This window comes from Narcine bancroftii, chromosome 2 (genome assembly GCF_036971445.1).
Source record: "Narcine bancroftii isolate sNarBan1 chromosome 2, sNarBan1.hap1, whole genome shotgun sequence".
Classification (NCBI taxonomy): Eukaryota; Metazoa; Chordata; class Chondrichthyes; order Torpediniformes; family Narcinidae; genus Narcine; species Narcine bancroftii.
The window spans coordinates 23,698,546-23,713,350 of record NC_091470.1 but is presented as its reverse complement, the minus strand read 5'-3'; the positions used below and the strand labels follow the sequence as shown (position 1 = coordinate 23,713,350).

Genomic DNA, 14,805 nt, shown 5'->3' with positions numbered 1-14,805 from the left:
TGCATTTGGAGGACTGCATGCAGTTCTGGTCTCCGTACTTGAGGAAGGATGTATTGGGTTTGGAGACAGTGCAAAGGAGATTCACCAGGGATGAAGGGGTTGGCCTATGAGGAGAAATTGAGTCATCTGGGACTGTACTAGTTGGAATTTAGAAGAATGAAAGGGGATCTTATGGAAACATATAAAATTATGAAAGGCATAGATAAGATTGAGGTAGGCACGTTGTTCCCATTGGTGGGGGAGACTAGAACTAGGGGACATAGCCTCAAGATTCAGGGTCGTAAATTTAGGTCAGAGATGAGGAGGAACTGGTTTTACCAGAGGTTGGCGAATCTGGAATTCGCTGCCCATTGAAGCAATGGAGGCTATCTCAGTAAACACATTTAAAGCAAGGCTGGGTTGATTTTTATATAGTAGGGGAATTAAGGGATATGAGGAAAAGGAGGTAGGTGGAGATGAGCCTGTCACCAGATCAGCCATGATCTCATTGAATGATGGAGCAGGCTCGACGGACTGAATGGCCGACTCCTGCTCCTATTTCTTATGGTCTTAAAAAGCATCTCTGTCATCACCATATGAAAAAAATGAGCAGTTAAATAAGTGAAGGTGCACCCTTGACCTACCTCACACAACCAAAGTTCTCAAACCTGACAGCACCTCCAAAACTTTGCTCTTTCACTCATATTTACAACAGGACTGTGCATTGGTGAGCAGATTACACTGGACGACAAAGATTTTGCTTCCTGAACATTTCTGCATGTAGATATTGGATTGCTAATCACAAAAATCTTCTTAAAATGTTCCTATCATGTTATTTTTTTTAATATAACCTATTTTTGTGACTTCCTGTCATATTTTATGTCTACTTCAAGCAGACAAAACCGTGAAGTGCAACACGTCATTGAAAATTCATTATCCGCATTCGCACTTGGACTTCTTCCCTGCTGATCTTGGTGCAGTCAGTGACGAACAGGGTGAAAGGTTTCACTAGGACACTGCGACCATGGAAAAGCGATATCAGGGCCACTGGAATCCATCAATGCTGGCCGACTATTGTTGGACACTGACATGAGAGGCTCCAGATGCTAAGTAGAAATTAAAATCAGCTGCAAAACATTTTTAGGTCAGTTGAACTAACGCAATTTGTCAGTATCACTAGACGATTAAACGTTAAATTCAATAAGTTAATTTAATGTCACTCCAACTTCCTATGTGATACAGCAAATCTGAAATGATCTTTCTGTTCAGCTTGAAGTTGTCTATCATAATCCCCAATTTTTCTTAAGGAAGCAAACCTTTTGTAAAAAATTGTTGTCCAGTATTATCAGAAAGGGTCACTTTAATACACTATGGACTGCACCTTCCATCACCTTGTTGACAATTGAGTGCAAATTGACTGAGGGGTAAGTTTCTGTGCTGTGTGTCCTTCTTTTTGTGAACAGACAAAAGCAAATCCTCCACATTCTTGGCTAGAAGCCAACATTATATTGTTAAAACATCTTGGCTAAAGGTGCAGCCAGTTTGGAAGCTGGGTAGAAGCCGAGATGTTGTCGGTCTTGGCTGTAACCAGCACTCTTATCTACTAATTGATAACATGGGGAATGAATGGAGGAGGCCAAGACTGAAACTGGTTCAGCCTTCTCTTAAAGTCTTTAGCAAAAACATACTGGGCCCCACTATTGCTGAGGATATAGGAACATAAGAGACAGGAGCAGAGTCGGCCATCTGGTCCGTCCAGCTGGCACTGCCCTTTAGAAAGATTATGGCTGACTTAACTCCCTCAAACTGCCTTTTCCCCATTGTTCCCCTACTAGACAAAAAGTCTACCTAACCCAGTCTTAAATATATTTAATGAGGCACTCTCTGCTGCTTCCTTGGGCAGAGAATTCCACCAAGTCATTACTCTCAGAAAAGCAGATCCTCCTTATCTCTATCATAGATCTACTCTGCTGAGTCGTGAGGCTATGTCGTCTAGTTATATCCTCACCTATCAAATGGAAACAACTTATTTGCCACGATCTTGACTATCCTTTTCATAATTTTAAATGTTTCTAGCTGATCCCCTCTCGTTCCACTCAATTCCAGCAAGTGTAGGCACAGGCGACCCAATCTCTCCCCATAGGTTAACGCCTTATCTCTGGAATCGACCTGGTGAACTTCCTCTGCATCTCCTCCAAAGCCAGAGTTTCTTTGCTCAAGTAAGGAGACTTGAACTGCACAGTACTCCAAATGTGGTCTCGCTTAACTGATCTATATATCTCTCTGTGGACTCTCTGTATCCTCTGTACAATTTAGGGTGGTATGGTGAGCGCAGTAATTAGAGCAATACTATAACAGTACCAGCACCTTGGGTTGGAATCCGCTGTAAGTTCTCCCCGTGTCTGCATGGGTTTCCTCCTGGTGCTCCAGTTTCCTCCCATGGCCCAGAGATGTATGGGGCTAGTATGTTAATTAGTCACGAGTGGATTGGGGGGTAGTGAAGGGGGGTTCGAAGGGTCTTGTTACCGTGCTACATCACCAAAGTAAATCTTTTAACTAAATTTTGGGTCATGAACAAGCTCACCTCATATTTTGCCTGGGTAGTGTACAAGCCAAAGGGGTGAAATTTAACCCTCTGTTTTTCCTTCCCTCTTTCCCTTGTTCCATTTTTGTTCCCTTCCCATACACCCTACTCCTCCAACCCTCCCCCTCTTGGATTCATCCATTTACTGCCCACACACTTCGCCCACCAGATCCCCTCTCCCATCCGGTTCCACCTGCCCGCCATCTCTCCCTCATCTTCCTTCCTTATCAGATTCCAGCTTGTAACATTCGTGTCCTTGCTTATCATCTTCCAGCAGCTATCTCCACGTTAACCTCCCCTCCCCACCTGCTTCCATCTGCCTTTCTTCTCCTTGTCTGTTTCCATCTACCTCCGGTCTGTCTGTCACCCAACTCTGCCACCTGACTCCCTCTGCCCCCCTTCGGTCTACCTAACCCTCTGTCTCGTCCTTCTCCTCTCCTCTTTGTACTGGGTATTTTTCCTCTTCCCTCTGTCCATTGCAAGATCTCGACTAGTTATGGGTGCGTGGTTGGAAATGGTTAGATTGTGGTGGAGTAAGTTCATATTAGGTTGGCTCTTAATCGTGGACCAAAGACCCTGCTTTGTGCTGTAATGTTCCATGTTCGAAGACTTAAAATACGAACAGTTCTGCTTCACCCACACAGCTCAACCTGCTGAGTTCATCCAGCAGCTTTTGTTTCGCTTCTTGTAGAAAATCCAGTACCTTTGACAGGAAGGCATTCCATCAAGACCAGCATTGAAATACTGGTTCGGGAAAGAATCTGAACTGATATTTTCTGCTTCATTAGTAGGAGGTGCATCTACTAATTTGTATTATGTGAATGAATTATCATCACAGTTTCATCAAGCAAACTTGGACACACGTGTATGTTATTTGACATTTAGGCTCATCCCTAACGTCGAAGTACTCGAGATGGCAGAGGCCGACAGCATCGAGTCCACGCTGCTGAAGATCCAGCTGCGCTGGGTGGGTCACGTCTCCAGAATGGAGGACCATCGCCTTCCCAAGATCGTGTTCTATGGCGAGCTCTCCACTGGCCACCGTGACAGAGGTGCACCAAAGAAGAGGTACAAGGACTGCCTAAAGAAATCTCTTGGTGCCTGCCACATTGACCACCGCCAGTGGGCTGGTATCGCCTCAAACTGTGCATCTTGGCGCCTCACACTTTGGCGGGCAGCAACCTCCTTTGAAGAAGACCGCAGAGCCCACCTCACTGACAAAAGGCAAAGGAGGAAAAACCCAACACCCAACCCCAACCAACCAATTTTCCCCTGCAGCCGCTGCAACCGTGTCTGCCTGTCCCGCATCGTACTTGTCAGCCACAAACGAGCCTGCAGCTGACGTGGACTTTTACCCCCTCCATAAATCTTCGTCCGCGAAGCCAAGCCAAAGAAGAAAGAAGAAGGCTCAGTGTGAATATTACCAAGCCTGATTATTTTCTAAGTACCTAAAACCCTATTTAGTTCTAGGTTATTGTAATGTAATAATGCATAAAAATGTAATATACATGATATACTTCATCCTTTGCCTGCCATAGAGTCACATGTGCATGGCCCGGTGCCCCAAAACAAATATGAGAAAGAGAAGCAAAAGAGAGTCCTTTCAGGGACACCGAGTGCCCGTGGAATTGCCTCCAACGCACCCTCAGCCACTGCAGCCCCAGAGATTCAGTTCAAACCATCAGCAGCACGAGCTCCAGATCCAAACCTCTGATATGATCAGGAAGGCCTCAGCGCCCAAAGCCCTTCGGGAGCCCTTCTTGCTCTCAGCGCCCTCTCAAACCCAGCTCCGATACCTGGTTCCCTTGAACTAATCTCCAGCAGCCAGTGGTCTGTTCATTTTCTGGCTGCCAATTATGTGGAGCATCAGGCTATGAAAATAGAAATGGTGTAGAAAATACATATGATGGATTAATCAAGTAGTGTATTTTTAAAGATGAAAGGCAATAACTCATTTGAGAATATCTGGGTGGAAATGTTTGGATTGGCTGGAATCTATGAACCCAAAAAACCCCAGAAAATGTTGGACATACTTGGCAGATTCAGGTAGTATTTGCATAAAGAGAAATGATTAACATTTCTGTGAATTACCTTTTCATCAAAATTTTGGAAAAGTTCAAAACAAAATAGAATTCAACATTTGAAAGAGTGAGAGAAGGGGAAACTCATTGGTTGCTGACCATCATCCAGAATTGGAAAAAAGGAATTTAAAAAAGTATAGTGAAGAAACAAGTTTTAAGTTGTCAAGGGTTGAGATTGAGATGGGTGTATATTTCTGAAAGTGAGCTCAGGATTGGCAAAGTAATTGCAATATTTATTGTATTCATTTGGCAAAGAACTTAATGAGAGAAATGTGAAAGAGATGGCGAGATCAACTCAATCTTCTGAGATGCATGGACCTCATGCTTGGTTACAGATTGCAACTAGTTAGTGCCTGTTCTATCAATAACATGGATTCCACTATTCCATTTTTTTGCTGATCATTATCATCTTGGATAGAGGATGGGCAAGATTTGCTGAAGCAGGTACCGAGGTTTTGGTGTTTTAAAAGAAATAGGAGGTAAGAGAGGGGAGGGTGGGGAGTAGCATTACTGGCCAGGGATAGTGTCACAGATATAGAAAGGGAGGACGCTGCTGAGGGAGTATCTCCTCAAATGGTGTGGGTGGCAGTTAGAAATAGGAAGGGAGCAATCACTTTACAAGCAGTAGTCTATAGGCCCCAAATAGTCCTTAGGACACTGAGGAGCAGGTAAGCACCCAGATCTTCGAATGGTGTGGGAAATACAGGGTGGATATTATGGAAGACTTCAACTTCTCTGATATTGAATGGCACTTCTTAAATGCAAGAGGGATTTATGCGACTGAATTTGTCAGGTGTGTGTTCAAGAAGGATTCCTGGCATAGTATGTGGACCAACTAATGAGAGGAGAGGCCATACTGGATCTAATTCTGGGTAATGAACCTCTCAGTGGGTGAGCCCTTTGGTGAGAGTAACCATGGCCGTAGCTTCAACATAGCTGTGGATGAGGATAAAAGCAGACAAAATGGGAATGTGTTTAATTGGGGAAGGGATCGTTACAATGGCATGAGACAGGAACTCGTGAAAAAACATTGGAAACAAATGCTCAAAGGTGAAAATACAGAAAAATGGCAGATGCAATTCAATCCCAATAAATGCGAGGTGATGCATCTTGGAAGGAAGAACCAGAAGCTGAGTACAGGGTTAATGGACCGTGGATGAACCGAGGGACCTTGGGCCCAAATCCATACATCCCTCAAAGTTGGTGTGCAGGTTGAAAGGATAGTTAAGAAGGCCTACGGGATATTGGGCTTCATTAATAGGGGGATTGAGTTCAGGAGTCGAGAGATTATGTTTCATCTGTACAAAACTCTGGTGAGGCCACACTTAGAGTTCAGTTCTGGTCACCTCATTATAGGAAGGATGTGGAATCTATATAGAGGGTGCAGAGGAGATTTAGCAGGATGTTGCCTGGCTTGAAAAATAAGTCTTATGAGGCAAGGTTAACAGAGCTGGGACTTTTCTCTTTGGAGCATAGAAGGATGAGAGGAGACTTAATAGAGGCCTACAAAGATGTGAGAGGCATAGATAGGATGGACAGCCAGCACCTTTTTCTCAGGCTAGGAATAGCAAGCACCCGAGGACATATGTACAAAGTGAAGGAAGGGAAGTTTAGGGGAGACATCAAGGGTAAGTTCTTTATACAGAGAGTGGTGGGGGCCTGAAATGCCTTGCCGGGGATAGAGGCTGAAACATTTAGGGGCATTTATGAGACTCTTAGACAGATACATGGTTGGAAGAAAAATAGAGGGTTACAGGGTAGGGATGGATTGGCACACATCAAATGTTGCAGTGTTCTATGTTCTATCCTTTTTTAACTTTAGATATACAACATACCTTCTGGCCCACGAACGTGTGTCTCCCAAATTCATCAATTAACCTACAAACACCATATATTTTTAAAGGGTGGGAAGAAATCAGAGCACTCAAAAGAAACATGCAGACTTGGGAAAAACGTATAAACTCCTTACAGACACTACCAGATCCGAACTCGCCATAATATCATTGCACTAACTGCTTTGCTAACCATGCTGGCCCATCTTCTCTTTCCTTTTTCTCTTCCCCCCCACCACCTTCCAGGTTGCCATGGTGTATTGCCCTTATTGTGTGTGTGCGCCACAATAACTTTACATTTAACGGCTGATGGTCTTTATTGATTGCTGCACAGTGAGATGTGAGCAATGGCCTTGGATTCAGCTTGGTTCTGTTGAGAACCACAAAGGTTATGTTTTAACGTTTCTCGCTCAGGTAAAACAAACTATTTTGCTGCACATTTGTTTTCTCGCCAATGTTACGAATTTTTGCAGGTGCCTCATTTGATGCTGGTGCAAAATACGATGCTATACCCAAACTTCAATAAAATAGGCAATCCAATATCTAGGGTGGTTAGGCTTTTTCTTATCAGGAATGGTCATCGATTTCAACACCAAGCAATCTCACATCCTGCTCCAGATGCATTCTTTGCTGAGGTTTGGACTAAAACTCTCTCATTGTTGAGAACCCTTGGCAAAATTAAAATCATATGTTGTTTTAATGAAGTGTCTGACAAAAGGCAAAGGAGGAAAAACCCAACACCCAACCCCAACCAACCAATTTTCATTTGCAACCGCTGCAATCGTGTCTGCCTGTCCCGCATCGGACTTGTCAGCCACAAACGAGCCTGCAGCTGACGTGGACTTTTTACCCCCTCCATAAATCTTCGTCCGCGAAGCCAAGCCAAAGTGTATATGCTACTTTGCATTGTGGTGAAACCACTATTGTACATATTCATTATATGTAATTACATGGCCTTTCCTGGCCGGCTTGTGACTCCTTTCTTCCCCATAAAGGCTGTCATGCCATAAGCCTGCCCCTGGTTCGAGTCTGGGTCAGTGTGAGCGACCAACAAAGGGATGCTGTCCATCTCTTGTAAAGAAAAGCCTTCAGTTTTGGTGACTTCAGTCTTTGTGCAATTGATTGTGCATCTAAAGCTGTGCAATTAAAAAGGGCTCCTTAATAATGATGCTGTGAAATGGTCACGAGGAGAAACTGGGATTTTCAATCTGAATGAAGGAAACTATGAAAGTCTGATGAGAAAATTGAAGTTTCCAATCTACCACTTCCAAAGAATATGAAAATAAACAGGCAGTGGCTAGCAGTTAAACACCATATATACCTGTGTAATTTAAATTTAGACATACAGCACATGAACAGGCTATTTCGGCTCTTGAGCCTTGTGCTGTCCAATTACACCCAATTAACTACACCCCCAGTATATTTCAAACAGCGGGAGGAAACCGGAGCCCCCAGGAGAAACTCACGCAGACATGAGGAGAACGTTCAAAACTCCTTACGCACAGTGCAGGGTTCAAGTCCCTAGTCCTGATCACTGGTGCTGTAACAGCATTGCACCAACTGCTATGCTAAGTTGACCCTTGCCTATTTTTGGCTCCAAAAAAACCACATATTTTCCGTATGACCCATGTAAAAGTTGACCCCTAATTTTTGGCCCTGACCGCCCAATTGAGCTTCCAATACCCTGACAGCGAACCCTCACCTCAGCTTCCCGCCCATCCGAGCTCCAAATAATCCTCATCCTGGCCGCCTGCCCATCCGAGCTCCTGATGCCCCGACCGCGAATCTTTGCCCTGGCCACCCGCCCATCAAAGTTCCTGACGCCCCGACTGCAGAGATCACGGATCCTCACCCCAGCCATCCGCCCACTGGAGTACCCAACACCCTGATCACAGATCCTCACCTCGGCCACCTGTTCATCCACACTCTCAACACCCCGAATGGGGAATTATCACCCAGTCCCGGCCATCCGATACCCCAATCCCTTGAATGACACAGGTACATGCAGCAGTTAAAAGTGGCATCCATTTTTTCAATTCAGGATAGGGTGTCTTTTTATAGATTAAAGTGGACTCCGTTTGTTAAATACATGCATTTACTAGTAGGGCCAAACTGGCCTGTTCAGAGCTGTAAGTGGTTATATGGTTAAGTTTGCTTTAAATATGTTTTTAAGTGTGATATTTTAGTATTGATAACTTTTTTTTGTTAGTATTTTTACTTGTTATGTTTTATCTTTTTTTTTGTAAGTGAGCTTTTTTTTTCTTATATATTGTTCACTTTATTAACTCTTCACTCTTTATTTTGGGGGGGTTAGACTAACTTTAAGTTAGGTTATTAATGTTGTGTAATAATTATCGGGGGGGGGAGTTAGTTTATTTAGTTTACCGATGTGGTATTGTAATTTTATTATCTTACTTTTATTCTTTTTAAATGTAATCTCCTATTTTATTCATGTTATAAAATCTTAAATAAAGTTTAAAAAAAAAGTGGTATCCATTTAAATCAACCCCCCAAATTTGACCCGAAAGTTTGGTTCCCAAAACTCACCTATTATACAAGTAGTAACAGTACACAATTAAAAATTAGGCATTTCTTTAAACCTCAAAGACACGTCAGGAGAAATTAAACATGCTATTAAATCTAAGGAAAATTCTTCTAACTTTAATGAAAAAAAGATGCAAGCCTGAGAATTTAAGAGCTTAGAATACAGCACAATTGAGAAAGGGGACGTTGAATATGGAAGTACACTAGTGAAATGCATAAAAACAAGAATTTCAGGTGTAGAAAAAGGAAAACTCAAGCGAGAGCCAAAGTAAACCCCTTTTAGATAGAGCCAGAAAATTTGCGGGACAGGAATTAAAGAAATATTTTGTGTCTGACTTCACAAAATAAACCCTCCAAAAATAACAGTGATCCAAGCTTTAGTGGAAATATGGAAATGAAAGAAATTCTGGAGTAGGTAATGAACATGAATACTGATAAAACCCAAGGACCTGATGATCTATTTCCCAAACATTTTAAATATGTGGCTATGGTTCCGAAATCTCAGGATTCTGGAATGTATCCTGCAGATTGGAGGCCATCAAATGTGACCATTATTTAAGAAAGAAGGGAAATAGAAAATGGGAAACTTCTGACTTATTAACCTGATTCCAATAACTGGAAATGTCTGATTATTTAATGATATCGATTCACTAGGAAATAATCGACATTATTTTATGAAAGCTCAGTGTTTTGGGAGTTTGGAATCTAGCCTCTGACTGATGTGACTTGCCCATCTGAAGCAACTTGTTGTTCAGAACACAAAAGTGCTGGAGAAACTCAGCAGGTCACAGGGCATCCACAGGAGTAATAGGCATCGACATTCTAGGCCTGAGCCATTCCTCAGGAGCGCCGAAAATCAGGTAGATGCCTGAGTAAAAAGGTGGGGAGAAGGGGAGGTGAACAGGCCATCAGGTAATAGGAGGTTACAGGTAGGAGGGCAGAAGAGAAATAAGCTGCAAAGTGATACAGGGAGAGGGCAGAGGATGCAGAAAGATCACTCTCCTATAGGAAAAGGAAGGGAAGGAGTTGGAGAAAGAGAGAGCAGAGGAGGGAGTTAATGGAAATTGGAGGTCAATATTGATGCCATCTGTTTGGACACTGCTGGAAATGTAATATAAGTTGCGGTTCTTCGAATTTGCGGTTGGCCTCAACTTGGCAACACGAGGACAGATATGTTGGTGTGACAATGGTGTGTGGAATTGAAGTGGTTAGCCACTGGGAGCCCTTTGCTATTGCAAGAAGGTGCTCAACGAAATGATCTCCTGGTCTACATCCAGTTTCCCCAATGTAGAAGAAGCCGCATCGGGAGCACCAAATGCACTAAATAACTACGACACATTCACAAGTGAAGTGTGGGAGAAGTGTTGCTCTTCTTCAGGATAGATACCAAGGGGCATTTGGGGGAAGGGATGAGTGGATGAGGGAAAACATGGAAAGTGGAGGGGTCCCCTGAGATTGGTGGAAATCACAGAGAGTGATATGTGGAGGCTGGTAGAATGATTGAAAGACCATAAGATAGCAAAAGCTGGTAGGTAAGGCCAAGGGGATTCCTGCCCTTGTTGTAGTGGGTGTGGGAGAAGGGGGCAAGGGCAGATGTGTAGGAAATAGAAGAGATGTGAGTGAAGGATGAGTTAATGGAAGTAGAGGGAAGCTCTTCAGAGCACATCTCGGATGGAAGAGACTGGACTAAAAATGGAGGTCTGATAATATCAATTCAGTAGGGCTATTACAGGGTCATTTACTGTTTGTCTGTGCTCCTCCCATTTCCCCTTCTATCAACAACTCTTGCACCTTTTTATTCAGGTGTCGACCTGATTTTCGGCACTCCTCTGGAAACCGAAATGTCAACTGCCTTTTACTTTCTATATGTGGTGCGCTGTTAGACAGAATGAGACACACACAAGGTAAAGACTGAACAACAGGCTTTAATCCACAAAGACTTCCACAGAGCCAGGCTGGCTGGAGCTGCAGTGAGCTTCGGGAGGCCGGCGCAGGCTTATATCCTGGAGGATGATTGACACCCGACCGGGTGGGGCTTGATTCCTTCAGGCTAATGGATTGACAGCCGGCAGGTGTTCTCTGTCCCCTTATCTTCCTGCAGTAGGCCGGTGGTGTACCACCACATTATATACGCTGCGTGACCTGAGTTTCTCCAGTACTTTTCTGTATTGCACTGGACCCCAGCATCTGCAGATTTTCTTGTGTAAAATACAGCCTTGATGCAGAGGATGGGGATCTGAGACAGGATTCAGATGATAATTTAATTATCCTATTGCTGGATCTGGAGGTTTTTATGGTGACAATATTGATACTATCTTTCCAGTGCATGTAGCATGTGGGGTATAGATTGTCCATGTCTCTAAATTGGGTAGTTGGTCAGGGAGGGGGAGGGGAGTGGGTGGGGAGGGGGGCTACAGTGTGATAGGTAATATAATATAAATGATAGCTTCAAGAATGATGACAGAATGATGCCTGGTAGACCACATCCTTTGTGACACATACAGGGTCTTGCTGATCTAATACTTTTTTTGGTCAGGTGACAAGTGGCTATGCTATTGCTTTGTGGGTGATGTTGAATTTCATCTTAGGCACCTGCCTTCACTGAAATGTGATTTCATTTTCTTTCCAGGTCTTGCAATGCACTTTTCTTATGAGAGGGCAGTGATGAACAGCAAAGACAAGGTGGTAGAGGAACTTTGTGAGTTTTTTTTTGTCTCAGACTGTAGTTGAACTATGATAGGAAGCTATCTGCTCTGGACAGAAGCCATTCTCACTGAATTTACCTCACTCTGGACTTGAAGACGCCAATACTCAAATCTACAGTTGCTGCTCAGATCTTCCAAATGTTGACACTAGCTCACTCAATTCCTTACGTTTGAAAAATGGAAAATAAATCGCAAAATCCCACTCCGTCGGTAAGGAGTTTGTACATTCTCCCTGTGTCTGCGCGGGTTTTCCCTGGGGGCTCTGGTTTCCACCCACCGTTCGAAATATGGAGGTTAATTGGGTGTAAATTGTGCAGCATGACTCATGGGGTGAAATGGCCTCTTTAGATTCTTAAATAATTAAAACTTAAACTTTTTAAAAAATGAACCTTTAATTTAGATTTATTATTTTCTTTTGAATATATTTTCCTTGAAGATCTTTTTATTTCTTACCAAATCTCCAGCACGGACTTATAATATTAAAAGTACAGTGGTAATGTTGTAAAAGGAAGTAAAACATAATGATAGCTCCAAGAACAGTAGCAGTTATCATACTAACTAAATACTGGAATGGATAGGCCATTGGTGGTTCATCAACATAAATCTGTAAAGAAAAGTTCAAAAAATTAAATACACTAGTTAATAACGTTACATTATTTGAAAATAGCACACAATCATAAATACAAACCATTTAAGCAGATAAATTATCTTTCCTTTTATATTATTCTGTTTGACAAGTGTACAATTTAATTTAGTTAAGGAAAACTTCCTCTTTTGATGCAAAGTTCTGAAACACTGATATCAAGATACTTTTAAGGATAAACCAGTCCAATCTTTTAAAGTGAAATCTTGCAGCATTAAAATAAAACCATCATCCACCCAACATACTCCGCTGATTTCAATGGAAAGACTTTATTGTCATGTACAGAAGTCCAGTGTACAGATGCAGTGAAATTCTTACTTGCTGCAGCCAAACGTGCACATAAGATACACCAACTCTAATCTTCTTCTTCTTTCTTTGGCTTGGCTTCGCGGATGAAGATTTATGGAGGGGGTAAATGTCCACGTCAGCTGCAGGCTCGTTTGTGGCTGACAAGTCCGATGCGGGACAGGCAGACACGGTTGCAGCGGTTGCAGGGGAAAATTGGTTGGTTGGGGTTGGGTGTTGGGTTTTTCCTCCTTTGCCTTTTGTCAACTCTAATAGTATACATTAAATTACCACAATATGCCAAGACAGGAAAAGAGATAATAAATATTAAAGCTTGATATATAAGCTGTTAGTGCAAGAAATAAAAGTAACATTTTAATCAGCATGGTTCAATTGGCGGCACAGCGGTTAACGTGAGGCTATTACAGCGGCAGCAACCTGTGTTCTGTGGTGCGCTGTTAGCTAGAATCTGACACACACAGATAAAGACTGTACAACAGGCTTTAATCCACAAAGACTTTCACAGAGCCAGGCTGGCTGTGGGTGCAGCAACTCTGAGTGAGGCCTCGGGAGGCTGTCGCAGGCTTATAATCCCGGAGGGTGATTGACACCCGACTGGGTGGGGCTTGATCCATTCAGGCTGATTGATTGACAGCCGGCCAGGTGTGGTTCTGTTCCTTTACACTCCTGCAGGTCAGAGGTTGCCCCCTGCAGTAGGCCGGTGGAGTACCACCACATGTTCAAATCCAGCACTGTCTGAAATAAGTTTGTACATTATCCCCGTGGCCTGCATTGGTTTTCCCTGCGTGCTCCGGTTTTCTCCCACCCTTCAAAATATACGGGGTGGTGGATTTAGAGGGTGTAAGTGGGTGGCACAAGTTTCAATGTCCAGAATCAGCTTCTTCCATGTTGTAAATTTTTTTTAATGTAAAAGTCATGCAAACAGATCTTCTGGTGTTCCTGGACTAGTTTACTGTTAGGATGAGGGTATTATGGGGCAGTTTAAGAGTCTGACATCTGTTAGATAAAAAATGTTCTTGAACCTTGAGCTTCTATACCTCCTGTTAAAGGTAGCAGTGAGGTTGTTTCTCCTAAAGGCTGTGTACGGCCCCTCACCCTAAGTCCAAAGCCAGCTGCGCAGCTCAGATGGCAAAGTCCTCCTCAGCGACAAGATCTCCATTCTCAACCGATGAACAGAACACTTCCAATCTCTTTTCAGTGCCAACCGCTCAGTCCAAGAATCTGCCCTGCTCCAGTTCCCTCAACAGCCCTTAAGGCTAGAGCTGGATGAGGTCCTCACCTGGGAAGAGACATATAAGGCAATTGAACAACTGAAAAGTGACAAAGCAGCAGGTATGGATGGAATCGCCCCAGAGGTCTAGAAGGCTGGCGGCAAAACTCTGCATGCCAAACTGCATGAGTTTTTCAAGCTCTGCTGGGACCAAGGAAAACTGCCTCAGGACCTTCGTGATGCCATCATCATCACCCTGTACAAAAACAAAGGCGAGAAATCAGACTGCTCAAACTACAGGGGAATCACGCTGCTCTCCATTGCAAGTAAAATCTTCGCTAGGATTCTCCTAAATAGATTAATACCAAGTGTGGCCGAAAATGTTCTCCCAGAATCACAGTGTGGCTTTCGCGCAAACAGAGGAACTACTGACATGGTCTTTGCCCTCAGACAGCTCCAAGAAAAGTTCAGAGAACAAAACAAAGGACTCTACATCACCTTTGTTGACCTCACCAAAGCCTTCGACACCATGAGCAGGAAAGGGCTTTGGCAAATACTAGAGCACCTTGGATGCCCCCCAAAGTTCCTCAACATGTTTATCCAACTGCACAAAAACCAACAAGGTCGGGTCAGATACAGCAATGAGCTCTCTGAACCCTTCTCCATAAACAATGGCGTGAAGGAAGGCTGCGTTCTCGCACCAACCCTCTTTTCAATCTTCTTCAGCATGATGCTGAAAAAAGCCATGAAAGACCTCAACAATGAAGATGCTGTTTACATCCGGTATCGCACGGATGGCAGTCTCTTCAATCTGAGGCGCCTGCAAGCTCACACCAAGACACAAGAGAAACTTGTCCGTGAACTCTTTGCAGTCGATGCCGCTTTAGTTGCCCATTCAGAGCCAGCTCTTCAGTGCTTGAC

At 43.5% G+C, this 14,805-nt stretch overlaps 1 protein-coding gene across 1 annotated transcript in view; it reads right to left on the bottom strand.

Annotated features, from left to right (window-relative positions):
• Positions 1 to 12,098: 12,098 nt before the first annotated feature.
• Positions 12,099 to 14,805, bottom strand: part of LOC138752852 (cation channel sperm-associated auxiliary subunit beta-like) — a 149,028-nt gene continuing 146,321 nt past the window's right edge. Inside the window, exon 35 of the mRNA XM_069915474.1 lies at positions 12,099 to 12,329. Coding sequence (XP_069771575.1) covers positions 12,168 to 12,329 — 162 coding nt within the window. The 3' untranslated portion in view covers positions 12,099 to 12,167. The remainder of the gene's footprint in view (positions 12,330 to 14,805) is intronic.